The sequence below is a fragment of the Agaricus bisporus genome (genome assembly GCF_000300575.1).
Source record: "Agaricus bisporus var. bisporus H97 unplaced genomic scaffold AGABI2scaffold_7, whole genome shotgun sequence".
Lineage (NCBI taxonomy): Eukaryota > Fungi > Basidiomycota > Agaricomycetes > Agaricales > Agaricaceae > Agaricus > Agaricus bisporus.
The window spans coordinates 2,013,620-2,041,545 of NW_006267370.1; the positions used below are offsets into that span (position 1 = coordinate 2,013,620).

General features: G+C 46.5%; 13 protein-coding genes across 13 annotated transcripts; 8 read left to right on the forward strand and 5 right to left on the reverse strand.

Annotated features, from left to right (window-relative positions):
* Positions 1-212: 212 nt before the first annotated feature.
* AGABI2DRAFT_194024 (hypothetical protein) lies at positions 213-2,365 on the reverse strand. Its single transcript, XM_006462918.1, has 10 exons — positions 2,156-2,365; positions 1,969-2,101; positions 1,722-1,910; positions 1,409-1,670; positions 1,234-1,360; positions 1,171-1,184; positions 931-1,117; positions 790-871; positions 458-730; positions 213-409 (listed from the first exon to the last, which is right to left on the reverse strand). Exons 2-10 carry the CDS (start codon positions 2,094-2,096, stop codon positions 325-327), a joined length of 1,347 nt encoding a protein of 448 aa, XP_006462981.1. The 5' UTR covers positions 2,097-2,101; positions 2,156-2,365; the 3' UTR covers positions 213-324.
* Positions 2,366-3,988: 1,623 nt separating this feature from the next.
* AGABI2DRAFT_186783 (hypothetical protein) lies at positions 3,989-5,197 on the forward strand (the record flags this gene model as incomplete). The annotated part of the gene is made up of 8 exons (XM_006462919.1): positions 3,989-4,016; positions 4,084-4,110; positions 4,162-4,283; positions 4,338-4,373; positions 4,428-4,490; positions 4,573-4,702; positions 4,763-4,854; positions 4,903-5,197. The coding sequence occupies 8 exons, from the start codon at positions 3,989-3,991 to the stop codon at positions 5,155-5,157; spliced, it is 753 nt and encodes a 250-aa protein (XP_006462982.1). The 3' UTR covers positions 5,158-5,197.
* A 928-nt stretch (positions 5,198-6,125) lies between these two features.
* Positions 6,126-6,828, forward strand: AGABI2DRAFT_194026 (hypothetical protein). Its single transcript, XM_006462920.1, has 3 exons — positions 6,126-6,270; positions 6,320-6,559; positions 6,619-6,828. The coding sequence occupies exons 1-3, from the start codon at positions 6,139-6,141 to the stop codon at positions 6,670-6,672; spliced, it is 426 nt and encodes a 141-aa protein (XP_006462983.1). The 5' UTR covers positions 6,126-6,138; the 3' UTR covers positions 6,673-6,828.
* Positions 6,829-8,743: 1,915 nt separating this feature from the next.
* On the forward strand, positions 8,744-10,401 carry AGABI2DRAFT_224678 (hypothetical protein). Its single transcript, XM_006462921.1, has 5 exons — positions 8,744-9,158; positions 9,216-9,805; positions 9,855-10,003; positions 10,063-10,225; positions 10,289-10,401. The coding sequence occupies exons 1-5, from the start codon at positions 8,753-8,755 to the stop codon at positions 10,337-10,339; spliced, it is 1,359 nt and encodes a 452-aa protein (XP_006462984.1). The 5' UTR covers positions 8,744-8,752; the 3' UTR covers positions 10,340-10,401.
* Positions 10,402-10,703: 302 nt separating this feature from the next.
* Positions 10,704-12,970, reverse strand: AGABI2DRAFT_207677 (hypothetical protein). Its single transcript, XM_006462922.1, has 3 exons — positions 12,376-12,970; positions 12,041-12,327; positions 10,704-11,984 (listed from the first exon to the last, which is right to left on the reverse strand). The coding sequence occupies exons 1-3, from the start codon at positions 12,822-12,824 to the stop codon at positions 10,789-10,791; spliced, it is 1,932 nt and encodes a 643-aa protein (XP_006462985.1). The 5' UTR covers positions 12,825-12,970; the 3' UTR covers positions 10,704-10,788.
* A 479-nt stretch (positions 12,971-13,449) lies between these two features.
* Positions 13,450-14,394, reverse strand: AGABI2DRAFT_179551 (hypothetical protein; the record flags this gene model as incomplete). The annotated part of the gene is made up of 1 exon (XM_006462923.1): positions 13,450-14,394. One exon carries the CDS (start codon positions 14,392-14,394, stop codon positions 13,582-13,584), a length of 813 nt encoding a protein of 270 aa, XP_006462986.1. The 3' UTR covers positions 13,450-13,581.
* A 1,290-nt stretch (positions 14,395-15,684) lies between these two features.
* Positions 15,685-16,272, forward strand: AGABI2DRAFT_207679 (hypothetical protein; the record flags this gene model as incomplete). Its single annotated transcript, XM_006462924.1, has 3 exons — positions 15,685-15,813; positions 15,863-16,102; positions 16,160-16,272. The coding sequence occupies 3 exons, from the start codon at positions 15,685-15,687 to the stop codon at positions 16,211-16,213; spliced, it is 423 nt and encodes a 140-aa protein (XP_006462987.1). The 3' UTR covers positions 16,214-16,272.
* Positions 16,273-16,744: 472 nt separating this feature from the next.
* AGABI2DRAFT_194029 (hypothetical protein) lies at positions 16,745-16,998 on the forward strand. The gene has a single exon (XM_006462925.1). The coding sequence runs from the start codon at positions 16,771-16,773 to the stop codon at positions 16,972-16,974; it is 204 nt and encodes a 67-aa protein (XP_006462988.1). The 5' UTR covers positions 16,745-16,770; the 3' UTR covers positions 16,975-16,998.
* Positions 16,999-17,259: 261 nt separating this feature from the next.
* AGABI2DRAFT_137591 (hypothetical protein) lies at positions 17,260-17,583 on the forward strand (the record flags this gene model as incomplete). Its single annotated transcript, XM_006462926.1, has 2 exons — positions 17,260-17,505; positions 17,566-17,583. A coding segment is annotated over exon 1 (163 nt), but the record flags the coding sequence as incomplete, so codon positions are not given.
* A 938-nt stretch (positions 17,584-18,521) lies between these two features.
* Positions 18,522-19,565, forward strand: AGABI2DRAFT_194030 (hypothetical protein). Its single transcript, XM_006462927.1, has 6 exons — positions 18,522-18,718; positions 18,849-18,960; positions 19,009-19,058; positions 19,111-19,134; positions 19,201-19,395; positions 19,441-19,565. Exons 1-6 carry the CDS (start codon positions 18,575-18,577, stop codon positions 19,543-19,545), a joined length of 630 nt encoding a protein of 209 aa, XP_006462990.1. The 5' UTR covers positions 18,522-18,574; the 3' UTR covers positions 19,546-19,565.
* A 517-nt stretch (positions 19,566-20,082) lies between these two features.
* On the forward strand, positions 20,083-21,727 carry AGABI2DRAFT_194032 (hypothetical protein). Its single transcript, XM_006462928.1, has 7 exons — positions 20,083-20,258; positions 20,311-20,341; positions 20,409-20,644; positions 20,694-21,135; positions 21,191-21,238; positions 21,296-21,318; positions 21,383-21,727. The coding sequence occupies exons 1-7, from the start codon at positions 20,217-20,219 to the stop codon at positions 21,527-21,529; spliced, it is 969 nt and encodes a 322-aa protein (XP_006462991.1). The 5' UTR covers positions 20,083-20,216; the 3' UTR covers positions 21,530-21,727.
* Positions 21,728-22,470: 743 nt separating this feature from the next.
* AGABI2DRAFT_207683 (hypothetical protein) lies at positions 22,471-24,018 on the reverse strand. The gene is made up of 5 exons (XM_006462929.1): positions 23,965-24,018; positions 23,694-23,885; positions 23,448-23,638; positions 22,972-23,396; positions 22,471-22,900 (listed from the first exon to the last, which is right to left on the reverse strand). The coding sequence occupies exons 2-5, from the start codon at positions 23,790-23,792 to the stop codon at positions 22,767-22,769; spliced, it is 849 nt and encodes a 282-aa protein (XP_006462992.1). The 5' UTR covers positions 23,793-23,885; positions 23,965-24,018; the 3' UTR covers positions 22,471-22,766.
* A 278-nt stretch (positions 24,019-24,296) lies between these two features.
* On the reverse strand, positions 24,297-25,474 carry AGABI2DRAFT_194036 (hypothetical protein). The gene is made up of 5 exons (XM_006462930.1): positions 25,374-25,474; positions 25,121-25,314; positions 24,646-25,061; positions 24,476-24,591; positions 24,297-24,452 (listed from the first exon to the last, which is right to left on the reverse strand). The coding sequence occupies exons 1-4, from the start codon at positions 25,467-25,469 to the stop codon at positions 24,518-24,520; spliced, it is 780 nt and encodes a 259-aa protein (XP_006462993.1). The 5' UTR covers positions 25,470-25,474; the 3' UTR covers positions 24,297-24,452; positions 24,476-24,517.
* Positions 25,475-27,926: the final 2,452 nt, after the last annotated feature.

Sequence of the window (27,926 nt, forward strand, 5' to 3'; positions counted from 1 at the left end):
TATCTTTTTAACTCGCAATAGCGGCGGTGATTAACCGGCGATAATCGGCCGAGACGCGGTGACGGTTTTAAGTTTAAATCCTACTTCATGATCATGAAGTTTGCCACATTGAAGGCAGGAGCAATTATACACTTGGCGGCATGCGGAAAATTAGTACTAACGCGGAATTGCTTGAGGTGAAACAAGTTGCCCCTGGGCCGTGAACGATGCAGTGGGGTGGGCCGGGAGGCTATCCGGGAGTATGAGTTTATCTCGGTCCCGGGGACTACTACTCCTTTATACAGCTAATCTACTAAAGTGTCAAAAATATCATTCGTATGAACTTCAAATCATTAAGCCAGAATTCTGAATCAGTCGCTTTGTCTCTTCTGACCGAGTTATAATTCTACACTCAAATGCTTCAGGGTACCTGCTGGATATTAGCAAGCCTTAAAAGCTACGAACGCCTGTTACCCACGAGAGTAAACCGTCTGTCATATTCGGTTTGATTCCTATCTCTTTTCCATTCTCATCAAGGCTGGGTCTAATGTCGAACAGTGTCAAAACGTGGGTAACCGTCGAGAATAAAGCCGCATCAGCGAAAAATCGCCCGGGACATATCCTTCTACCGAAGCCAAATGATGCGACGGTCGGATCTCGGACAGACGGATCAAGCTCGCCATTCTTGAGGAAGCGGTCCGGATTGAAGATGAGAGGATCTTTGTAAAAATTAGGATCATGAAGAAGTGACCTGAAGCCCACCGGTTCAGAAATATGGTTTGAGAGTTCGGTGACTTGTTTGATGCCTACCATGCATTCCCCAGCACATAAGTACCCTTCGGGATATAATACCCATTGTATTCATCCGCATTAGAACTCATATGGGCTATTCCTAAAGACGATATCGTTTAAATGGTTTGACCTCTGATAACCGAATCATCATATACATACCAAGGGGAGTGACAGGTTGCCACCGTTCAGACTCTTTCAATAATGCGTTGATGTACGGAAGACTGGGTCTATCATTAAATTCAGGTAGGCGACTACCAAGAACCCGGTCGAGTTCAGCCTGGGCTTTCTTCTGTATGTCGGGATAGATTGCCATGGCCATAAAAAATGACGACACTGACGAGACCGTCTAACAGAGTCGTTTAGAAAGGCTCCCAAAGGCCAGCTCTTCGTGATACTCACCGTATCAGAGCCTCCTGAATATAGCGGTAAGCGTTAGCAAAATCCCAGGCACATGAAGCATACCAATGAACCCATTGGCACATGTACTACGTCTTACAGTTTCTTCCTCTTCAGTGCTCTCTTGACTATCATCAACAAGAAGGTCCTCCAACATGGCCGTAGCAATACAAGGTTTAGCTGTTCCCGCTTTCTGTGCACGCCATTAATGTCATATGGCAGCGAAAAGATGAACCATCACCATTTGTTCTTTCACACAATCCCAGAGACTGTTGGCGACGATTGAATTGATGTAACGCCATGTATTTGCTTTCCTCTTCCATTCAGCTCCGGGAAACCATTCTGGGATTATTTTCATTACAGGAAACATGTCCACTAGGAAGGAGCCTGGATGGCCGGCCGCAGCTAGTCCTGCAAGTGTGGTCTCTGCATGTCCGATATACGATTCGTTTTGCCGTACGTCCATGCCATATAGGACCTTCAGAATGCTGTCCGCGAATGCACTATTCGAGTACTATCAAATAATTGACTCTCATGGAAATGACAAGACCTACTATCGTATATGATACCTAACTTTCTCCGGAGATTCCAGTAAATTACGGGCAAATGCACGGGCAGAATCGATTTGGATACCGTGATACCTATTGACAACATTTGGATGGAAATGGTCATGAAAGTGGCGGCGATGTCGCCTCCACCATGTTCCATATTTTTGCAAACAGAAAGTGTAATCCCATCCCATCCTAACATGGATCCAAGTCAGTATACGCAATATGTCGTACGACGGAAAATATTTCAAACATTTCATTCAACATCACCATGCGAGGACGGTCGGAATAATTAGAGGACCGCCGGTCAAAAATGTCGGATACTCGTTCGAGGCTTCCGAGGATGAGAAAACCCTTCCCAAATACTCTGAAATAAATCATGTCACCTTATCTCAAGGAATTAAACAGCAGCAACATAAATCGAGGGTGGAAGGCTTCACCATATATCTTGAACCACTTGTCATACTCTAACCAGGCCTTATATGTGGGTAACGAGAAGAAACTACCGATAATGGGGTAGCCTTTCGGACCCGGTGGAAGTGGAAGGTTGTTTGGGTTCTCTCGATATTCTTGTATGTATCCGTGAACAAGCCAGGTGCCTAGGACAATACCGGTGAGAATGAGTAAGTCTGCAATTGAAAGGAGTGGCATGGTTCAATGATCCAATCTGTTATGCAGTGGCAGCTTTTATAGAGTTACTGTAGTTATTTGCTTAGGATTAGAAAGATTCAAGTTGCGCCCTGGCTTTGCCAAAGATTCGCTAGGCAAAGCCAATACCTAGCGACGTCCGATAATCTGCCCCGAGCGGCGGTTGACTTTGAATGCAAACTTTGAGTCGAGGGAGCATACTGAAGACGTTAATGACGACTTGCTCGGTGGAGTTTAATTAACAATTGAATTAATCACGAAAATTAGTGCGGCAAAAGAGATATGAGTGTCGTTCGTTCAGGCGAAAGTTATTGACAGACGTGCCGAGGTGAGGCAAGAAGATTACAAAGTTGATCTAAAATTATAATTTCATCCGTGTTATCTAGTTAACTGTTTATGGTCAGCAACAAGTTTAACCGCGATTCGTGAACAACGCACCTAAGCACGTTGTGGAGGGTTGGGTTGCTACGGCGAGCTAGCGGTGGAATCAGAGCCTGGTGATTTGTTGGGTTTGGTTCTTCTTGATTTCGAATTTCAATCGCCTGTACAATGGAATCGAACTCGTGCTTCCACTCTTCGCTATGAACGTCTGTCCAACAGCCTTTGAGTCCTATCCAAACTATATGCTCCAAGAGTTCGCCATTCCTATTCGTCAACTGTGTCCATCTGAATCATGACATTACATTGTCCGTGGTGGGAGAGATATTATCAGGGAGTGGCGACTGTGAATTTGACCCCATTCTCGACTGCTCTGCAGGACTTGTTCAGAAAATTGATTATTGATGTCGAAGTGATGCATGCTTTGACTTTAATAGTAGCCTGACGTGTTGGATAGGCAGGCTCTCCTAGGATATCCGTTCGTAGTCAGATTTAGGAACGGAGGAGGAGTTGGACAAGGTTGACGCAGAAGGTATGAATGCGCTGCTGTCTACTACCAAAGGAAGGGAGCATTCAAATATTCAAATATTCATGGGTTAAGGTCAAAGTCGAAGATGATGGAAAAAGCCGACATGGTTCGGCAGAATCGTCGGATCGGTTTTCGTCGGAGTTTGAAATATTATTCCAGCCGTCGTGTGTTGGTTTCTCCAGGCAAAGGTCATTTCTCCAAGATCAAAAGCTTTGAATACTCTGTTCTACCAATGGGAGAAGCCGCTCTACCCAGCGCTACTTGTCGACGGTCCTCGGCTTGTTAACTACCGTGCTCATTCTTCGAAGCCCAAGGGAAATCAATCACACTGGCAATGCTATTAGGGGATTTCAAGGTACCCCATTCAACCCGTGCAATTATCACGCCTTATTGTATGTTTTACGCATTGCCAGTAACCACTGGATGAGTGGTTCGCTACTCAGTCATCAAATCATGTCAATGGCGCTGTCCCAGAGCTTATTTTCCTCCTTCCACACGAGTCATAAAGACGCCACGACATCTGATGAGTTTAACGCCTACTTTCTTTTACTCACGTTTGAAAACGTCCACATGGTATGGATGACGCGCGGCCAGCTGGCGTATCGGATGATTCATACATGGTCGATGCGAAGCCGCGTAATCGCGACAGAATAGGTTAAAAAGCGCTAGTGGAACAACTTTACTGCAGTCTATCATTTCCAATTCATTCACGTCAGATATGAGTTTGTGCAAAGATTGTTTTCGTGGTGAGCTACACTATATTCGTATTGTATGCAGCCAATGTCACTGAAGATCAGCGTTGACTTACAATAGGCGCTAGACATGAAGGAACTGCCGAAGGTGTGTCTTCCATTCTCGTTGCCACCACTAGTTACTTATATATTTTTTCAGGCGAGTTGACGACTGTCGATGGCGTCAGGGTCTATATTGCAAAGCCTCCCGGTGATTACCCGAAGGATAAAGCCATTCGCTTCCTTTCAGACGTCTTCGGGTTACAGTTGATCAACAACAAGGTATGATACATTTTCATTTTCTGCAGTTGAACAGTCGGATGATATATTCCTCAGCTTCTCGCCGATGACCTCGCCCGTAACGGCTTCTATGTAAGTGTTCTTCACCGTTCATGTTCTTATTGACGCTGATTTATTCTGCGTCAGACTGTCATACCTGATTTTCTGAACGGGGACGCAATCTCTGATGAGATGCTAGACGAATATGGGGTACGTCTAAAATTTGTTCACATAGAATAGATTCGGAGAACGAGTCTCGCCATCAACAGACGGCTAACTTCCTTTGGCGTAGAAATTTGATATACCAAAATGGCTCCTTGATCATACCGCCGGGCATACCCGCCCACCTTTGAATAAGGTCATTGCATGGCTTAAGGAGCAGGGTTTCAGAGAGTTCGGTGCAGTCGGATTCTGCTTCGGGGGTAAGTTTCAGAGTCTTCCGACTCAAGCTCAATGCGAACATTGAAGTTCTTTTTCTTTAGCTCGTTACGTCTTCCATCTAGCATTTGAGGATGCTATCAAGGTTGCCGTGGTCTCGCACCCCTCCCTGATTAAGGTCCCGGACGATCTCGAGGTGAGTTTTCTATTTCAGCAATATTCCGATGAGTTAACTGGGTATCAGCGGTATCGAAAAGAGGCTAAAGCACCCCTGCTTATCAATAGTTGCACTATTGATGTACAATTCCCCCTTGAGGCCCAGGAACAGGCGGATAGGATCCTTGGCGAAGGAAAATATGAACCTGGGTATAAGAGAGAGTACTTTAAAGGTTGCACGCATGGGTTCGCTGTTCGTGGAGACATGAGTGATCCAAAGGTTAAAGCGGGCAAGGAGGGATCTTTCAAAGCTACTGTGGAATGGTTTTCCAAGTATCTCTGAGAGTGTTGGCTTGATTCAGTATACGGATTTCGAGGGCAGGAAGTGTGGCAAAAATGTATAACTAAATCACCTAGGCCAACTCAATTGATCAGGCAAAAGTCATCTTCCGACGCCAGAAGTACATACCTTGTAGGGAAGTTTATGCGACGGGCTCCTAGCTGTGTCCTGATGATGATGATCACAACAACTTGATGTGGAACTAGAATCAATGAACCCCTGACGTGTATTCCCGGCCCCAAGCGAACCACACTGCCTCAGCATGGAACGCAGTCAAGTCACGGAAGGGCCGAAAGTTCTGTCATGCAAAGCTCCACACTTAACGGACCTGAATCGCGGGAGAAATGTCGACTGGTGCCAGTTCACTCATCCTGGAGTAGATGGCGATGAGGTAAAGTGATGATAGTACCTTAATGTTGACTCCGTGGATGAGATATTGAATACTATGAAAGGCTACCAGCTGTTGGCCGACTGAATGAAACCCTATGACAACTGTAGAGAAATGACCGAACAGCTCCAAAATAGCTCCAAAATTCACAGCCGCCGGTCGTTTATTAATAGCAGCTCTTGTCTGCTCATCCCCGGCTCATCCTCAAGGAGTGGTTCTAGCCGATTCTAATTCGATCACTTGGAGTGTGTATAGCCTTCTCACCCCAAATTCACCCGAGTAAGAAAATGGCCACCTTCAGACTTAATCAACATGCACGGTGAAATTAATCAGCTTTGAACAAGAGGGAGGGAGAGCTCGATCAGGGGTTATAGATGAGTGATTAGTTGATTGGTTTAACCTACCCTGGACGGGGTTGTTGTCCACCCTGCTTCGGCATAGTCTCTCGGCCGTGAACGGGGTCATTACATGCGAAGTTCATAGCGGACAGAAGTGCCCGTTGAAACAATGCCATATATCATCTACGTCATCATCGACAAACTTATAAAAGCTTCATATGTTTTGCAGTCAATAACTTATATCAACCTCATCTCACCATGAAATTCGCAACTGCTCTCCTCGCCTGCCTTACTGCTGCTGCTAGCGCTCAACGCGTCCTCATCGGATCCCCTCCTGACCAAGCAAATCTTTCTGCTGGCCAGAACACTACGATTCAAATTGTACTCCCGGTAGGTCACATTGCTGCTTTTGAACCTGCCGCGTATTCATGAACTTTAGAATTTCCAATCGTCTTCGCAAGAAGTTGCGGTAGTGCTTGGGATCACGTCCTGCGCCGCTGCTCCCTGCCCTGCTCCAGCCGATACGATGGGTCGTATCCTTTACAGCGGTCATTTCAACCCGCAGAGAGATCCTGCAATGCCCGCAATGCAAGCCTACGAAAATTTCACGGTCTTCTTGCCGGAGAACCTGCCTAAGGGCGCGGCGCAGATTAACGTTTACCATGTCGCACTTATCGGGGTAAGTTCACCACCAGATGATGATGAATTAGATTAAAACTTACGATGACAACTTTACAGGCCGGTCTCATGCCATGGAACGAGACGTTGTCCACCACAGCTTTGATTCAGTAATTCCATCAGGATTTGAAATGGACCTTTAGTAGTTTACTGTTTTGCTATCGAACGATTCGGATAATTACCTGAGATCAGGTCGGTGACTGAGGCCCGTCGGAGTGCTACCATAATGACATAATAAAATTATACTCAGCTGATTGAGGGTTGATTAAAGTTGCAGGTTGATTGGCACCTGAAGCAGTGTGATAGAGTTTGAGGACTAATACCCTGAAGAATGCCTGAACAGTGACAGTGAACATGGCCTGAACATGGCCCGCCAAATGTTCCACATCCAAACCAATCCTAGGGTTGCCTGAACATTTGTCGAGATAATGGTCTGGAAATGCGGACAAGAAGCTCTAAATTTGAAGCTTCGAAGGGTTGATATAGTTATTGAAGTGGTTAAATGTACCGTTACTTACCTCAGTCAGTCGGAGTAAAAGCTACTACTTATCATGTGACGTGGTGAATCAAATGTACTTTTTATAGACGCGGCTTTCCTTTGCAACATCATGTTGTTGCGACATGCCGGTTTTCAGAAGGTGGTCAGTCGGGCCTGCAGGCAGCCTCGGTGGCCAAGGAATGTATCTACTCTCCCTCAGCCGCCCCCTCTTCCTGTCATCGCCTCTATCGTACTTGGATTACCCCTCGCGCTCTGGACATACAAGGTTTTGTAGAAATTATTCATTCACTACGAAGGCTCATCCATTATCTAGTGCCTCATGATGGTCCTCTTTCAGCGGCGTATCATCTACATGGGTACATAACACACTCTGTCTTGTCGCTCATTACTTGATTTCGGGTCCAGGTTATGCCCCGCTTGGTGCTCGTCAATATGGTCTAGAAGATTTACCACCTACGGCACTGGATCACATTCACTGCAGGGAAGAGACTATACATGGCTCGGCTGGGGCGAAGCTCTCTGGATTGCTTGTACATTCGAACAAATTTAACGAAGAGGATATAGAAACAATTTTGGTCTATCTACAAGGTAAATTGTCTTCTTGGCACATAATTTCAGTCCTTATTGGTCTCTCTTAGGAAATGCAGCAAGTCCTGTTCACCGCGTTCCAATGTTCAACCACTTCATTCGATCTCTATCCCCACCCAAGTCACCCAGGACTGGGATCTTTGCAATCGCACCTCGTTCTTACTGGAAATCGACCCCTCGAAGGCCAACCCAGAAAGGAATTATCCAAGATTATACCGATACCTTATTTTACGTTCTACGAAGATTTCCCAAGGCTCGTATTGTTATCTATGGCCATTCACTCGGAGGTGCCGCCGCCATATGCACACTCTCTCAACTAGAAACAGCCTGCGGTGGTAGCTCAGGGTGTAACTTAGATTTTGATCGCATTCGAGGCTTGGCTTTGGAAAACCCCTTCGAGTCAATTCCAGCCATGGTCCGTGCGTTGTATCCTCAAAAATGGATACCCTATCATTATCTCGGTCCCCTGGCATTCGATAAGTGGGACACTCTAGCTGCACTACGTTTGCATCATAATCGCGACACCGTCTTGGGGAGACTTTCTCGTGAAATGCTCATGCTGCTTAGCGAATACGATGAGATGGTTCCTCTTTCGATGGGGGAGACGATTTTCAATGCCGCGACGTTAGGCCGCGATACTACCGCTCGAAAGGTTGTTATTCCGAAGGCGCTCCATGAAAATGCTTGGATGAAGCAGAGGTGGGCGACCGAGATGCAAAAATACCTAACCTGCATCTAAATACCTTCCATCTCTGGTGTGTACGTTGAATTCTCAGCGATGGTCGTAGGAATTAATGACATTGTCAGGTGTCAGCTGCCGTTGTTGCTTGAAGAAGCCCATATATTTTCCGATGAAATTAACATCTACCAAGCCACAATTCTATTTCGACTTTGATCACAGCCGAGGTGTTTGCTAGTATCCGACTCGTTGGCTATTTAACAAAACTTCGCCATCAAAGAAATGAATTGTCAGGAACAACTTAAATGGTTTTTCTAACACGTCAAAGTCACCTTACCAGCCCCCTTGGAAACCTTCGATTACATGTGACAAGGGGATATAAAAGGTGTTGCTCTCTATTGGCGCATCACCATTCGCCGGTCCCGACAATGAGGGCCTCTTTATTCCTCTTCCTTAGTCTTCCGGTCTTCATTCTAGCTCAAATCCAGTCCGATGGAGCCAATTTTCTATCACCAGTGACTGTTGCGCCTGGTCTCGACGCTTCAGTCATCTTTTCCAACCTCACCAGTCCCCGTGGTGTTGCTATCGACTCTCAACAAAACTTGCTCGTAGTTGAACGTGGAGTTGGAGTTTCTGCGTTTACGAGAGTTTCCGCTGGATGGAGTCGCACAGTTGTCATCAAAAATGATCAGCTGACCCACGGTATTCAGATTGATTCGAGCACGCTCTATGTCAGCACTGCTTCAGAAGTCTTGGCTTACTCTTATGATCCTGCGACTCAAGTGGCTTCGAGCCAAGGGAGCGCTCTTATCGCGAATTTACCCCCTGACGGAGGTCGGTGTTCAATGATTCAGACTAGCCGAAAACTAATTCATTCTTCCATCTTCGCAGAGTTGACTACGCATACTCTTCAGTTGGCACGCGATAATTCCGGTTTGGTGACTGCTATCCTTGTCGGTTCTGGCCCCAAAACCAACATCGATATCACGGCTCGCGATCCCGCCTCCGGTCGATCTCAAATTCGTTCTTTTTCCCTTCTCACAAAGCAACCTTGGCCTCTGAATTGGGAAAATGGGGTTGTTGTCGCTTATGGGATTCGTAATCCGGCAGGTTTTGCATTCGTCCCCTCCCCTCAAGTTGGTCCCGTTGATTCTCAAACCCTGCTCGTTGTTGAAAATGCCCCTTCCATTGATAACGTGACGGGATTGACTGCAGCCTTTGCAAACGATAATCCTGCTGATGAAATTGAGAGTGTTACGATATCCGCTACCGGTAACACTACTCCAGCCTCTTATGGATTCCCCGACTGCGCCACTCTTTGGAATGGTGCAGCTGATCCCACTGGTGTACCACAATACAAAGATTCTCCTCGTGGCACACAGTTCAGTCTGAATCTACCTTCGTTGTCAACACCACTTCCTCGCCTCGATCCTTGGTGCCAAAATATGACAAACAATCATCCCCCGGCTTTCAACTTCCAGGTAACGATTTATGTATCAAATATTGGATTACATATAACTCTTGATATAGGCCCACTCCGTTCCTCTCGATATCAAACGATATGAACCTGAACCCATTGGCGTTGGTGGAGGACTCCCCGGAGAGTGGTCTGGAGACGTTTTTGTCTCTTTCCACGGTTCTTTTGACAGGACTCCTCCTACAGGTTACGGTGTAGTCCAGTACGCTTTCAACTTCTTACAATTGAAGGATATTGAGCTCATTGATTGATTGACATCAGTGTACCCTACCCATTCGGATCTCTCTCAACTTCCCCCTTGGGCTATGACTTCCTTGTCCAAGCTACGGATCTCAATACCTGTCCAGGAAGGTGTATCCGACCTGCTGGTTTAGTCTTTGGTCGAGATAATAGACTGTATGTTACGAGTGATAGTAGCGGAGAGGTACGTTTGGTCTCGCGTTGAAGTTTTGGTCTGATTTTGCTGACATGATGTTAAAAACAATAGTTGTTTGTTATCCGGGGCTCTGCGTTAAGCCCCTCTTCGAGTACCGGCTAGTCTGAACACTTGTCCTTATTACGATACATGGAATACACCATGAACGTTTGAGCGTTTTCTACTTGCGAGTGCAAGGTCCATTGGCTGTGCATTGTGTATCATATCCCAAAGGTGTTCAGGTTTCTCAATCTGATCACCTACTCGAAGAGAAATTTCCTCGTTTTTTCTTTTCGCGCAATCTCACCATAAGGGCATATAAAGGATTTTGAATCAAATTCTGTCAGAGTTGAGTTGTCGTTGCTCCTGAAAGAATATATCTAAGGGGAGAATATCGCAGATAAGAATCCAAGTTGGTTTGACACGTCAAGCCGAGTGGACGGTCAGGGAGCCCCACTGCACTTCATCGGATTTCTCGCGGTTTCTACAAGAGGACGACGTCACTATTAATTTTTACATACGAAAGACAGATATCTACGGATGAAGGTAGATACCATAATATTTTCATTATTTCAATAGAAAAACCCTTCTTTGTGAATTTCATCTGACCGCACGCCAGCCTTCACCAGTTCTCCAAGAACCAATTCCGTATACCCTGCCGGACCACATACATACAACTTTTTATCCTTCGCTAGGTCCTCTTTTATGCTTTGAATGTAATCCGCCTCTAATCGTTTAGGGTGCTGATGAAGGGTGATCCCGGTAGGAACTGCGAGATCGTTAATGTTCACGGGATCGGATCCAGAGTGGAAGACGTCGAGAGTGATGCGGATTTTTGATTCGGTGTTCGATCGTTCATTGCCAGCATAAATATTGAAGACGATAGGGAGGAGGATGTTGGGTTCCCGTGTAGAGAGGATGAAGTGAATCCTAAGGTCTTCATCTTTTCTCTTCGTTTGGAGAAATTCCAGCATGCTGAGGAAAGGTGTAAGACCGATACCACCCCCAAACCAAACCAACTCTCGATTAACGGGTACTGAAGGCAAAGATAGACTCTCGGGTAAGATGAATTCTCCGGTAATCCCAGCGATTTTCATCGTCATATTGAGAGGGGTGGCGTCGTCAAGTAATTCAGGTCGAACTTCAGCAATCTTTTGTGCGATATTAAAAAGGATTGAAGTTAACGCTCCACCGGGTTTATAACGGAGTGTAATGGAGAAAGTACGTGTAGGCTCCGACGATGATGAGGATACAGTCCAAGTGCGAATGAAATCGTCGTTGACGGAAGTTGGAGCCAATGGGGACATGTGCTGATATTTTCGTGTACCGAGGAATGGTGAACAATCGAGAATGATGGCTTGGCCTGGGAGGATTTGTAGATCCTTGGAGGCGGTCCATGTGAACGTAGCAATATGAGGGTCGTGTAATTTGATTTTGGAAAGCGTAGCTTCTGGACGTTCGTCACCATCGAATAAAGAAATAGAAGATTCTTCGGCAAGCAAACGTATTGGGGGGCTGTAAGGACTTCGACCGGGAGGTGTATCACCTTTTGCGCGAACGGGAAGGGCGTCGTGGACAAAGACAAAACCAGTAGTATGGATTAGGGTAAGCGTTCCCTGGAAGGGCATGATATCATGAGCGGCCGATCCTGTTACATTCTCCGCGGAACCCGTGATGTAAAGGATATCGCCCGAGTCAAAGTCGACAAATGTCAATGAGGCGAGCGGGGTAGTTTCGATGTTTCCCAAAGTCGTCATGAGACGATTACCTGAAAGGAATCAATTAGGATCTGAGATACGGTACAATATAGAGAATTAGACTCACCAGAGAAATCTGGTAGCACTACTGTTCGTCTATCTTTCCTTACGCGAACGAACCCTGGTAGTCCCCCTCTGTGATTCATTCCAACATGCGATGGATACTTTTCCCTGTCCTCCGGAGCTGCGACATATGATGATCCAATGAATACGGTATCGCAAGACAGGATGAAATCAACCATCGCTTCTGGTAGCCTATCTTCCACTAAAAGTGAACGCCGATCATGTATAACGGTGGGTTTACGTTGCGTCCGCGGTTCAAGTTCACGAACATTAATGTACTTGGGACAATTCCTAACACTTGTTCAGTTTTGAGGGTGATAGGCAATGACTAACACTTACCCTATAGCCTGATTAACTAACAGTTCCATGTCGATATCATAGCCTGACTGATTGAGCTTCGAAACCACGCCAGCGAACTTGTTCCTCCGTCGGGTTTCAAACTCGACTCCGATTCCTGCCATCATCAGGTTTTCGACTTTATCAAATAGCCGCAAGTTGTCTCCGAGAGGGTCACCATCCCAGGTCCGAGCTTTGACCTCCAAGCGGTTATAGTGTGGGGTACGAGCAAATCTTTTCTCGCCGTTTTTCCCGGTGAGGATCGAACCCCATGGTCTGCCTGATTCATCAAGAGTGGTAATCATGAATGGTAGACATGTTTCATAGAACTCTGCATGCTCGGGAGGGAGGTCTCCATGAATCATGGTGTAGCTTAAGGTCACTTGGTCTGTGAGACCGAGTTTCTTTTGGATGATACGTTCACCGGGGTGCCATCCAGTCACACCGGACATGGCGGGATAAGAAAGGTCGGAAAGACGTTAGGCCTTGGGTACGCGCGCGGTAAGCTCTTATATTGATCATAAGAGTCTGAGGTGATCAGTGATTTCTTCACACGACTCAACACAGTATCTATTTATCAAAAATTGCGTAGTTTCGTTTGACCGAAGATTTCGAGAAGAAACATGCGACCAGCAGAATGACGCTCTTGGCTGGTATTCTGATATCGAAACTAAGAGACGCAATAGTAGTTGATGGTCCTTGCAAATGTTCCTTCACCGATAATTATCGGTGAAGGAATAATGCTTGGCTAGAACCTCGGCCTCCAATTAAGGCACAGACCGGGGTAAATAATGCATTAATAATCCGGAAGTTTGAGATTACAAACCCTCATATTCAACAACTAATTTCACCACATGGGCGCCAGTTGAGCAATACACGACCCGGGTATTTCGGGCTTCTTAGTAACTTTCCGAGTCCTCTTCTTATTTAAATGACAATTACCCCAATGCTATGAAAATCTGCGCTCGGCATTCAAAATATGGTGACTGACAAATTCACCCGAGTCTACCTTAGCCGAGCAGGCAGAAGTCTGAGCCCCGGCCTGCGCGAGATTGAGAACGAAATCTAGTAAACGTGCTTAAGCATTAGTTCCTAAACGTGTCTGAAAAATACCACGATAAAATCAACCCGTTCGCCACGATAAACTATCCGGCTTATACTCGTCAAACTTTTCTGAGCTTCCGTCTGACCCACAAAAATATACAAAGACTACTCATTCAACTTCTGCAAACATTCCATCACAATCCTGACCCCCTGCTCAATCCTCCCGGTATCCTCGTGCTTTACTTGGCCAAATAAACTACCCAGCTTGTCAGGATGCCACCGCAACAACGAACTCCGGACCCTATCCTTCTTCGTCGTCTTCACCGACCGAACAGTCAGCGACTCCAACAGAAATTCTTCCACCTTCTTGACAGTCAGATCCTGAATTCCGATAGTGCTTTCTTCCGAGTATTTGACCGGCCAGGGTATATCTTCGAATGTGAGCAACGCGTCACTAGCAGGAACCCTCTCGTTCTTTAATTTGGACACCAGCCCACTCCAATTGTCTTCATATTTATTCCAACGGTCGAGAATTTGTTCTTCGAGTTCGCGCAATTTGAGTTCATCTCTAATGGCCTGCGTTCGTGCCCAATCTCTATTTCCCTCGGCATCCCTCAAAACACCTCCACTGCGAACCCAACCCTCTTCTCCCTTGCGAGCTTCTTCAGCTTCCAATTCGCGTCGTCGTTTCGCACGTTTCTCGTATTCTTCTTGTTCGGCTCGCCACTTTCTTTCTTCGTCTTCTTCCTGTTCCTTCCGCAACTCCTCCGTCTCCTTATCTTGGACGTTTTCGGATGATGTCGATGCGACGTTTATTGAATCGAAATCATATTTTTCCGGAGCATCAAGGAAGGCTTGATAGGAACCTGGTTCAGGGAACAAAATATATCCTAATCCTGGTACTCGAGCAGGTGACTTTTCATGGGTGCGAGTGGCTGGTGGTTGGACTCGTGGATGATAATTAGCGAAGAGGGACATGAAGCGTCCCTTCTCTTGACTGGCTTTCAGGTCATCACGATCACATGACGATGTGGTTTGACGCGTCTTTAAATGGGACCCCGATTGGGATCCAACTAGATATCTTGAATAATGGTATTTGCACACTCATACACATAATTAGGGAAAGGTTCAGAGGCTTGCGCATGACCTACAGCGGAGAAATTAAGCCTTGCATGTTTTTTAGTTTTCGCCACCTGCTAACACACGGCTAGGGTAGGCTCGCAAACCCTGGCGTTGGTTAAAAACAGGTTAAAAACCAAATCCCTGAATTAACTGTTAACCAAAATTTATCTATTTTTCTTCAGGACACGAAACGAGACAACGTGGTAATACATAGTAGGCCGGCGTAATTAAGTTCGAGAGCCGCCTGAGAGTGTTAATTATTGCAGGACGAGTGTTAGGAGAACTACTCCAGGTGGCGCCGCAGAGCAAACTTAATAATACTTGCCAGAGAGTTAGATAGCTGGTTTTCGCTCGCTATATGCTTCATCTGGAGTGTGATTGTCCCGGATTGGTTTTTGGAAGACCCACCAACCGGGTTCGATTTTCATCGGTGAAAGGGGTAGAGCCTCATAACCGCGCAACCTGGTTGATTCCGTTGTGTGTTTCGAATCTTTACTATGTACTCGAGCAAAACTTCAAGTCGAACAAATTCTTCGGAACTTCTGCATAGCCTGCCTTCTTCCACTCCTACGGACCAGGGGTCTGACTCGATGCCAGAGAGTTGACTTGGCAATAAGGGTTCAATTCCCCCTCTTGATTATTACTTTCCTAGAGCACTTCCGTGATATGTACACAGTCCAAACGTCTAATAGAAAGGGGCAGCATTGCTGGGTCTTGACCCCAATTCCAGTTGCGGCCATGGAATAATATCTTGCCTGCCCGAGGGTAATCATCGACGATTTAATTAAAACATTTGATATTTGGCCTGGAATTTAAATTCACTTCTCACCCCAAACTCACCCGAGAAAGAAGACGGTCACCTTTGATCAGACTTAATCAATCAATCTTGAACAGGAGTTAGGGATGGCTCGATAATCATGAGAGCCAGGGATGATTTGCCTTTAAGCGCATCATCGTTTCTCCTAGTTTGACCGGGTTGGACCTGCCGTCGTTGTGAGACTGTTGTACTCTAGTCTCTCGGCTTGATATAGGGGCATTTTATGCGACGCTCTAATACTCGATCTACACCATATATATCATCATTGACGAGCTTATAAAGGCTTCAAGTGTTTTGCGGTCAGTAAATTATACACAACTGGCCTCATCATGAAAATTGTAGCTGCTCTTCTCGCCTGCCTTACTGCTACAAGAGCTCAACACGTTCTCATCGGATACCCTCCTGAAGGAGCGAATCTTACTGCTGGCCATACCACTACAATCGAAATTCAACGCCCGGTAGGTTGTGTTGTTCTTTTAGAATCTACCGCGTATTTATCAGCTTTAGAATTTCCAATCGTCATCGGAAGAAGTAGCGATTGTGCTTGGGATCACGTCCTGCCCCAATACTCTCTGCCCAGCGCCCGCCGATACGATGGGTCATATCCTTCACAACGGTCCTTTCGATCCAAAGGAACATCCATTGACGCCCTTAATACAACCTTACCAAAACTTTACCGTCGAGCTGCCAGGGGATCTACCTAAGGGCAAGGCACAGCTTAACGTTTACCATGTCGCACTCATAGGGGTGAGTTTATATCTCCACACCAGGTAATGATTAAAGTTTACCATGGTGACTTTACAGGAGAGTTTCGTACCGTTTAACGAAACGTTGAGGACCAGCGTCTTCGTTAAATAGACCCTTCATATTTTGAAACACACCTCAGTATACTTCATGTGTTTTGCCAATGAACTATGACCTGAACGCTGAAATCATAAGGGGCTGCCGTTTCCGGGAAGAGCCATCTGCGAGTCCGCCATCATCTCATTTTCGAATTAACTTCAAAGAGATCAATAATATTCATCATAGTTCCAATACGACTAACTGTGTGTTAAAGCTCTGCGAACAATTTTCAAACGCCACTAGCAGAGAAGAACAGTACATATGCCAATGAGTGATCATGTTGCTTTCCGATTAAATTGAAAATTCACGCTGACGACGTCGTTGAGTGTTGATCGTCGGTTGGTGAGGGATCTGTCAATCAAGTCGAAATCCATGGGTTCCTTTGGCATAGAACTTTTACTCGGCGGGAACGCAGGAGTTCGGGGTACTGGTAATTCCAAGTTCAATAAGTTGAACAAAGATACCGAAAAGAACACTTTTGAGTGTGAAAAACCCTGCGGAAGTCGTAATTAGCTTTTGGATAAATAGTGCTTACTTGTAATAAGTACCATGAAGGTAGAATTTAATGAATCATGGCTTCGATTTTCGATCTGGGCATCGGGAAGCATCGGATGCAATTCCAAAGACCATCTACTGCGGGGTGTTCTAGGGCCTTCTTGACTCCATGGATGTTTCTGCTGGGTCGTGACAGGGAAATGAATGGACGGACCACTACTTCGAGGGAGCCATCACATATAATAGAAGCTGGTATCGATGACGAAAGGGACTATTGGTAGTGGGTTTCTTCAACGCAAGAGGATACGAAGATAGTCGAGGTCACTGAGTTTCGCGAGGTTCCATGCCGTTGCGTGAGATATGTACGAAGCATTTCGGTGACGCGTTGAGAACGGGTGAATGCCCTAAGGGCGGCGGGAGGTAATCGAGCGATGATCCACCCGCTGGTGTGATGGTGAGACCGGAGAGGGTTGAACGGCTTCAAATTGCTCATCCTACTCTGAACAACCATAAAAAGTTTGTGAGCTGAAGAGACCACGGACGACTTTTCGATTTTTGGCTCTCACCTAAGTCGTGTGTGTGACGCCTACATGTAGGGGCATGTTCTTGACTTTCGCTGATCATGCCGGTAATGCTCATCGACAATTCGCTTTACAAACGAGAAGACTGTAGGGAGATACTACCGAGCATCCTTGAGCGAAAGAGCAGAAGAATGGGTAGGCATGTTGAATATGGCTTCCTCGAAATTTCGGTTGGAGGCGGCAAATTTGTCTGGTGTTGGGTAGGGCGAACAGACATGACAAACGTAAAGACTATAGCCAACCACAATCTGGTCAGATGTTGGACTAGAATGCATGAACCGGTGTGCTTACTTTCGCTGACGCCAATTCAATAGTAGACTCGGTGCCCACACGGTCTAGTCATGGACAACCGACTGGAGGGCTACAACATAACCGAGTCAGTGACAATAATGATTGACAATAGTGTACAAATAAATCACTCTCACGCTGCAACTCTTTTGCTAGCAATCATGCCCCTGGGGCCTGCCAGTTCTCTTCAGTCCTGATTGTCCTGACATTCAAAGGGATGCTTCAACGTCGGCTGGAGGCTGCTGTGTACCTTTCCCGAAGCTCACGCAATACCTCCATGTGGACCTTTGTCATTCTCTGACTGAGAACGGTCAACGAACCTCTGTGTCCATGCGGTGTCCCAGTGCCAATATCCGCTTGCCAGGCAACTTATGTGAGCTGAGTATAGGCTCAGGCAATTTTATGTTCGGATATCAGCTCATGTCAATTTCAATCGTCGCTGTACAGTGTCGTCTGTCGTTTGTCGTCTGTCGTCTGTCGGATTAAAATTAACTTTGGCTTGAACTTCCTTCCGGCCTAGGTCCATCCATTGTTCTTGCAACTGCTCAAATTGAGCTCTCTATGTCCCAACCTATTCTCACGTCACGCACAATACTACTTTGCTTGGCGTCTTTTTTTTTCCATTTATTGTTGGGATGATCATTTGGACGGCAGGATTTTTCGGGCTTGACAGGCCATTATCGGCATCAGGCACCTCGTGCCTTCCTGCCATTGTACTATTTTCAGCTTCAGCGATTCTCAGGGAACATCAAGCTACACGCGATGCTGATATTGGAATCACGCCGGGCTCGTATCGGAAGCTTCGAGGCATAAAGAAAGATCTGAAGACGGAGATAGAAGGTATGTATCCATGTTCCGATCATTTCCTCGACGTTGATATTTTGTCTTAGACAAGTACCGGACGTATATACCTGTCTAAAGAGTACTACATTTTGATTGTACCGTGATTTTATGCACATGCTCGGCACATTAACTCAATACAGCCTCAAAATACATCGGATTACCCAAGTACATGGATGAAATCAGAAAAACTCGGACAGCCAGCCGGCATGCAGCTCTCAGCAAGGTACGAAATAGAAGCAATCGCAAGGACAACAATTCCTATTCAAGTTCAAGGAATCGTTCTCACCTAGCATCCTCGAGCAGTATAAAAAGGGTGAGTTGAGATAGCGAACTTTAGTCAACAAGAGATATCTCTGTTAACAACCTCTCTCTCTACTCCTCATCAAATGTTGTTCTCTACCTCATTCTTATCTTCAATCGTTGTGGCTGCTGTTATGGCGAAGGCCATTGTCCTTCCTCGCCAAGCAGGAGTTTACACATTGGTTTTTACCGGCCAAACTGGTGCGGTCCAGGGCACCGATTTCCTCACTTTCGGTCTTTTTGCGACCACAGCTGGTAACTACTTCTGCATCCTATACCAACGCTTGAGCTCATATCTTTCTTAGAATGCACTGCGTTTTGCGACTCTGTACCAACGTGTCTATTCGCTAACAGTACGTATGCCTCCTCCGTTGCCCTGATTGCCCGTCTAAGCCTTTGTTTGCAGGCTATCTCGATAACAATGGCAAGGTACGCACACCATACGTGCAACATCTGATGCGCATGATACTGATTCAAGATACGCACTCCTCATAGGGTGGATCTCCACTTCTTACCTGTTCGCTATACACCGGATGCCATGATGAGGCTGATTTGACAAACACTGGTGGTCAAGTTCAACCAGACGGCACAATCAACTTCATCACGGACAGTGATGGTTGGTGCAAAGCTGCAGAGGAACCGACTCCCACCACTGAACCAACAACCACCACTGAGCCAACAACCACCCCGGTTGATCCCACCACCGAACCCACTACCGAACCAACAACTCCCCCCGTTGATCCCACTACTACTGAACCCGCTGAACCCACCACTGAACCGACTGAACCGACTGAGCCAATCACTCCCCCGGCTGAGCCGACTACCCCGATTGAGGGATAAGTAGTTAGTCTAAAATCACCTTCTCAGTAGAATCAATTTATGTATCCTGTGATGGAAATTCTTATGGAAATTGTTGGACTGTCGAAGATTTTACCTATTTGATTAATTCCGACTCTCCGAAAGTCTAAGTTAATTTGACAACGATTCCCACGTTCGAATTAACTTAACCTGGAATGATCCAACAGCAAACTTCTAGGTTGTTCTCGACTTTGACCATCATCTTCCTCATGCTTATCCTCCTGACCATCATGCATGTACATCATACTTTGAAGACTCGAACGGTAAGCACGGCGAGATTAGACGCGAACGAGAACTCGAACTCCGCCCAACTATGGCTTCGACTAACTGACCAGATTCGAGAACCACCTGTGTTTGTTGTGAGCCCAGATCATAACATATTCCGTCCTAAAGCCTCTATTACCACAAATATCTAATATTTACAAGGTTTTTCAGGAACTCGGCGTACACGAATGATTCATCTTATTCACCGATTTGATGTGGAAATAAAGAAATGACTCGATTCAGTATGTGATTTTACCATTTGGCACAGCTGGCTTGGATAAGTCCTTCTCTTTTTCCGCCACCGTTGTTAGTGAAAGCTAATATGACGGCGGATAAGGAATAATAGAAAATTAAACAACGTGCCTTACCTAGGCCTGCATACTGGATCAATGATGCGCCGCCCTTTAGACCGAAATCGCCTCAAAACCGAGGTGAGCGCACCTTTTGAAATAATTTGTAACATCTGCTCATCAACGTCTGAAGCCCAACAAGAAACAACAAAATCTGTATAAAAGTACGGTACACTTTACTACCAAATCCCTCATACTGACAACTACGTCTGCATCCTTTCCTCGACTAGTCACTCAAAATGCGTACCACTGCACTTGTTGTTGCCATTATTGCGGGCTTGATTCCGTCTGCAATTGCAGCCCCAGCTGAAGCTATGACTTCTAGCATCGTCGCTCAACTTGGGGCTGACCTCACGGTCAACAACTATTATGGCTCGCCTAGGCCTCCTTGGAAGTCTGGCAGCAAACCAGGCTGGTACTACGGCACTCATCCTGAAAAGCACCCCGACGTTCCGCATTTGACGCCAGTAAGTGGCCGACTTATTTTCATCTCACATCGACTCACAAGCCGATAAGGATAAGTGCAAGTTGCTTGGTCATTATCCAAAGGCAATTCATTGCCCACACACGTATCCACCTTCTCCCCATCACCATAAACCGCCGCCCCCTCCTCCACACCATTATTCTCATCCACCACCACACCATTCTCCTCCCCCTCCTCCTCCATACCATTCACCACCACCCCAGACTACTCCTACAATTACTATAGTGACCACCTCTACAACCGAACAACCTGCGGAATCAACCGACACGGTCCCACCCTATACTACTCCAACTATTCCACCATATACCCCCACCATTCCAACATACACAACCCCTGATCCCACCTATGGCCCTCCTTCTCCCCCTCCCCCTCCCCCGACGTCATCTGGTGAATACTACCAGACTTTCTACGATATCACTGCTGCCGTTCAAGCAGATGATTACATGACTTACGGTCTAGTTGATACCGTTGAAGGTGAATTCTTTGGTTCGGATCACGACTTGAGAATTATTGATCGGTCCCGTTTTAGACTGTCTGACTATGTGCGACTCCGTCAAAGGATGCGGTTTTGTGAACAGTATGTTCGAACTCATTCAAGTTGTTCCAATTATAGATCACTAACATAAATCTTTAGCTTACCACGACGTCAATGGAAAAGTAAGTACCGAAATGCCTTCACTTCCACAGATACGTAGTAGCTGACTTTAAATAACGCAATCAGGATGGCAGCTTGCAATTGTCTTGCGCTCTGTTCACGCTGTGCCATGGTGCTGAAGATGCAGATAACATAGGTGGCCAGTCTCAGCCAGATGGAAGCATCAATTTCATCGAGGACAGTAATGGCTGGTGCAAGTTGACTTCCTACTAGTCATTCCGCGACTTTGAAAATGGTTTTTGGTAAAATGCTATTTCTAGTACTACGTGTTAGATAGTTTGAATTTTGTGCTCCCCCCGATGGTGGCGAATCTATTACTGTTTTTAGGCAAAAAAAAAAAAACAGAATGGCTGTTTGTTACGATGCCATTTTCGAGTCAATCCTCAGATTACCTCAGATACGCGGATATACGCCTAAGGTGTCGAGGTCTAAGTTTTAGAATTGCGGGAAAGGTGCCCGGGCCGACTCCGACTCGAGCACGTCCCCAACACAAGATACTATTTCCCACGCGATCCTGGCACAGGAAAACGGGAGTCGGGACCTCATCACGGAATCAGGGAAAGATCTTCCACTTTTGATCCTCACTATCTCATTATAAATGACATTGAGTTGAAGAATGGATGAATGATAGGTACGACTTATCCGAGTCGACGGCATGATATCTGATCTCAAAGATGGGTAGTTCCGGTGATGGATCTGGGAAAGACCTGAGTGGGCAGAGGTGGGCAGTGGGTCCGAGCCGATTCGCCACTAAGTATAAGTGACATACTACATGTTCACATCGTGTCCTCGAAATGCGTCAGTGGTGTGCGCATGTGCCTCGACATGGACATGTGGACCCTTCGACCCATAAATACATTCATAATGATAGATAATGATAGATGGGGGGAAAACGATTAACAAACTTCCCGTCTGTGTCCGTTGAACTCGTCGGGTGCTCATTTCTATTCAGTGATGGGCCCGGGGGAGGGAAAGCCATCACGTATCCTATATATCATACAAATACCACCGAGGTCTTCCGCCTTACGCGCGGACGTTTGATTCCTCCATCAGCGAATCCACTGGAAAGACTGAATTCGAAGCGTGAAAGTCGCGACAACAACGTGATGTAGCAGTGGAAGGATTCTAGTGCGCGACATCAGTAAGTAGTGACACCAATAGCTGCCAAACATTTTGATGATGTATTCAACCTGGAACATGGAAAATACAGAAGTACAACGCTACGGAAACACAAGAACGGATTATACATATAATGTACATTTTCTACAGACACACTATGTGCGAGGATGCATATGCGTCGTAATATAGTGCCGCCAAAAAAAAGATATAAATCACTCCCTAGAGAAGACGATGGCTCAAAGAAGGTGGAGGGGTTGTTCTTTCCAGCCCGCAAGATCCGGAACTTGACTCACACTCACACTGTTACCGATATAATTCTTCCCAGTCCTGCTCACCTGCCTCCTCTACCTCTCCCAGCACCTCCTCCACCCGCTCCGGGTCCTTTGGGAGGGTTTGCGGGACTACTCCCTGTCGCACCAGTGGTCTGTGCACCGGCAGAACCAGAACCAGACCCTCCTTTAGGGTCTAAAAATACGATCATACTATGTGTAAGCACAACCTAAATCACCAAAAGAAAGGACAAAATACCGAATTACCTGGTTTTGGATCCGCTGGTAACTCTCCAAAGGAAATATTGAATGTTGCGGAGACGATATCGAACACATCAGCCGGTTTAAGATCCGTACGGATAGGACTCAGGAATTTGTTACCCATAGGAGATGTCGGGGCGCGAAGACGCTCTCGCGCTTGCTGGATTAAGACTAAAGTCTCGATTCCAAGCGTCCGAGACTCTTCGATACCCAGTAGCTCCTGACGAGAGGCGAGACCGACATAGAGTGGGAAGAGATATTTTTCGGGAAGCTTGTTCTCCTGGTAAAGCTTGATCCGATCGATGGGATTCATTTCATGTTTTTCCAGATGTTGAATGGCCAAGTCCTTGATACGTGGGAAGTCCCAGCGCGTAGCATACCGCATAATAGTTATCCAATCTTGCAGCTTAGCAGAAAAGTCGCCGGGATTTCTGGATTATTATACTGAGTGACAGTCTCAACGAAAGGACAGAGTAACTTACTCGTTGTAGAAAACCCATAGGAAGCAGTCGAAGTCTTTTGGGTCCTCCTCCAAGATGATAGCGTTCGTACTACCGTTGCCCTGTAGTAACGGGGCGTCGGCAGCGGTAGAAGATCCAACTAGCTCTCGTTTCCAAAAGGCTGACTCGCGCAAAAAAAAGTATGAGTGGACCCTGTACAGTACATGACCCAACTGGACCGTCGTGAGACGAACGAAGGCGACAAAGGCTTGTTTCAAGGTGACGCACCAGGAAGAATAAATCCCCCCCTCTGATGTAATACGTAGCACTTGGGGAGAGACTAGGGCTCCGCCCGAATGTATTATCTTGTTGAGGTTTCGGAGGCATATGTGGTGAGTGTGCGAGGTGAGCAGGAATGTAATCGTTTGGCAGCGCCGATTGAAGGGCATTCTTATCTACCCCGTATGCTTCTAGTACCTCCTGGAATTCACAAAACACGGCATTTCACCTCATGTTGGTTCATTATAGTGGCGCATGACCATGAAGGTGAGTATCTCACCTTCGAACGGCCTTGAGGCAGGAGTGCCTCACGTAAGTTGCATGCCTTCGGAATTGGATACACAGTAAGAATCTGTAAGATGATGACAACATTCCGTTGAAAATAGACTTGAGGCTGGCTGTGCTATGCACGGATTAAGTATAGATGTAGCTGATATCATTTGAGATAAAGTGCGCAGCGAGGCTGCGGCGAGGTGTGTGTGTGGCCTTTGGCAGAAGATGAGCATTGAACACGCATCCATGAGCGCCGCTTCTGCCGTGTTCTAGAACATGTGCGCAATTGCTGGTAGTGCTGGACAAGAAGTTGAAGCTAGCTATATCCGAAGCGGGCAGAAGAGATGTCCGTACACGTGTATGGTGCGCTGGCTACTATATATACACAAGCGAAAACACAGCATTATTTATTATAACAGAAACGAGGGTTCGCGTTAACTCGAAATAGTGTACAAAAAACATAATAAGATACAGCATAAATTGACAATGTAGGGCTTGGTTGACTCCGGGAGACAAAGGTGAGAGACGGAATCAACGTGTGTGGGATCACCGTGGTCTATTTAGTTTTTGGGGATTCCACCTCTATTTCTGGGCAATGAGGACGGTTGTGAAGCCTCGACAATCAAAGGAACCACTAAAGTGCATCACTGGGTAAGCTCAGAATGCCAACGTACAGGTGATATATTACCCGATGTCCTGAGCGTCGCGATCTCTTGGGGATGTAAACCGAAAGCTACCGCCACGATATCGAATTTTTCATCAGGCGTCAAATGGACGGGAGTGCCTTGGCTGGTGCTGGCTAACGGGGTGCGAAGCATTTCACGCGCTGTGAAAATGTTGTAGAAGGTATCATAATCAAAGAGTCGAAATTCTTCGCGCCCAGGCATACGGTCACGAACAGCCAGTTGAAAGCAGAGTGGTAGCAAGTAACTGTGAGGAGCTTTGTATTGAGTGTAGAGTTTGATCTTCGATATCACGTCGAGAGCCGGCATCTTGTCGATGCGCGAGAATACCATTTCTCGGATTTTCGGACAGTCCCATTCTGTTGCTAAGCGAAGCAGCGTGTTCCACTCATCCAACGTCAGATTATATAGATCATATTTCCTGGAACCTGGATTAGTCGCAAGCCCGATGGCTATGGGTAGGGGAATAGGTCGACGAACGGGTTGTAGAATACTAGAAGGAACAGGGCAAAATCATCGGGGTCTAGATCTATGAGGAAGGCAGTCGATTCATGAAAGCCTGCTGGTCTTCGATTATCGCCAGGAGAGACCGGTCCCGCCATATGGGATCTCCAATAGCCAGAAAACTTGTGAAAGAAATGGGAGTGGACCCGGAAGTAAACTTTCTCCCTCGCCTATAGTGCCCCGGTTCGTTACCTTTCTAGAGATCTGAAAGAGTCTTTAGCGTACTTACCAGAAAAAAAAGATCGCCGCTGAAGATATAATATTCGTGGTGGCGAGTTACAGCTGTCGGTGGAGGGGGACGCGTCTCTGTGTTGAATGGTGGCATGATTGAGGGCGGAGTTAAGGTAATCATCAAAGTGCCTGTTAAAGGTGTCCTTTATATGACGCCAAGAGCTTATCCGGGACACTAGCTTTGAATAACATCATCCAGACCATGGTTCCGCCACAAACAGCCAGAACTCTCACAAACTATATATAATTGGCTAGTAAGTTCGAGTAGTTTCATCATAGCACCAGCTTCTTATTTCTGTGGGTCAATCATATTCATAACAAGAACCGATCAAGTTATGCCGATCCCATGTGAAGACCGCAGATCGCTGGAAAGACATGTTTCGCCAGCTCAGTGCTTTTGTTTTCAAAGGTCCCAACGCCGCAGGGATTACCAGGATGAGGCAATGGAGCAGACACCAACGACTCCAGGCATGAAATACCGACATTATTCGCCCTCTGTTCCAGTCATGCCTACAAGAATAAACTACTACAAACATATCGTCAGGGAGGAAACTGACAGAAAGTCCAAAACGGTAAGTCTTCGTAAAGATGACTGGTATGAATTCAGCCCCGGGAAACAAGGTAACCCATATGCTTCAAAGTAGGGCCGTTCATAACTTCTCCATCGTCCATGAAAACAACTGGCGAGTTTTGAACGTCTAATTGAGTGAAAAAACTGTTGGTAACGCGGCAATGGCAAGGATTTTCTCGAATCATTATCATCATCTACCATGACGTCGGTTCAAACGTTCATTCCTCATCTGTCCTGAAATTATAGTCTTCTCAATGATCGCTCACCGGCTCACCACCCAGAACTATCCGATGGTGGCGATATGCCTTACTTAAGGTCAGGGACACTCGCAAACACCCCATATTCTCCGCAGACAAGCTGGCTCGGATGACATCTGGCTTTGTTGCATTGCTCGATATAGTTCAACGAAAGGGTAGTTCATCCTGGATAGTTTAACACCAGACTCGGGCGGAAATGACTATGTGTACCCATGGCGAAACCGTCGAAGGAAGAATTAATAAAATGTATCTGGTGGTTTAGTTTCCAGCATTGAGTGTCCATCCGGTATATAGGATCAGGCCGTCGACGCGACGTGATTATGAATGTATCGGGGCCCGGTTGGTTATTGGGAATGAACTCGAGCATAGATCGACCCTTCTCGTGGAATGAGAATCCATTTTCTGTATTATTCAGTTTGTCCTCGTGCTAGCATCGTACATTTGTAGTATATCATGATACTTACGTTGATCCAGTATACACCTGCTGCAAAGGGATTTCAGCCTCCGTATCCGAATTGTCGCGCATATATTCAACATTGAGTTCAACGTCGAACCATGGGGTGTCGTCGTCATATCCTGAAAACGGGAATACGGGACAGTATATCTCGGCTTTGTTGCATTCAGAATGCCTTATTGAGGCCCTTGTTCCTTCGTCACTACCCGTGAGGAGAATGTAGCCATTAATCGAAATCAGGAGAACCGATGGTCGGAAATGGAGGGGTCGACGCGATGTGGTCATGGATGTATCGGAACCCGGTTGGTTAGTGTGAATGAACCCGAGCATAGACCGATTCCTTCCCGTGGAACGAGCAGTCTCCTCATGCACATTGACCCAGTATATAAACCTCCGAATCCGAGTCGTCGTCGCGCATATATTCACGGACCATAAGGTATTGTCATATGCTGGAAACCGGGAGTACGGAAAATTAGATTCGAATCTTGCACGAAAGTTAATAGAATCCCTTTGAAATCGAATTAGAAAGTGGAGTTTCCTCGGTATATGTTTTCGCCGTTGTAGCAGAGGTCGTTGAGAGGAACAAAGAACGAGAGAGCAAATCAAAATAGCCGTTAACCGAGGGACTGGTGGAATAGCATCACACGCGGGACCGCATATCGAAGCGTTGCCTAATACAGAGTCCGGCGGCGTCGGCAGCACATGGGTAAATGAGGCCCGACTCATCTGACTCAGTCCTGGATATATAAGAGGCTGCGAACCACGTTTTCCGATGGTCCCCTTCCCACATTCAACGAGATGGGTATCACATCTCGGAACGCCCAGTGTCCCTCTCATCAAATCGGTGGCATGCGTATTTCGTTATTGAAGCTGTGCAGGTGGTGGAGTTTGTCCGATTGTGGTTGTAGACGGCGATGATCGCATGAGAACTCACCTGTCTCTCTTCCTTGGAAACCATGCTTAATCAGCGCAACAATGACTCGAATGTATGAGATAAGGAGCTGTCAAAAGGAAGCATTCAATGAATGCGCATAACCGTGATGGGCGGTGGAGAGCGATAAAGCTGAGAATAATAAGAGACTTCTGCTGTGCCGCAGCCAGCGCGTGTCCGTTTCGGTGCGTCGGCTAAAGACTCCGTTTTCGGGGGAGGAGTCGCGTTCCCGAGTCAGACACGGGCCGAAAAAAAGAAGCCCTTGGCCCACGAGGGTGCTCATGTGGCTACCGAAGATGCCCGATATAGACATGCGGCGGCGGGAAGGCGTCAGGGGG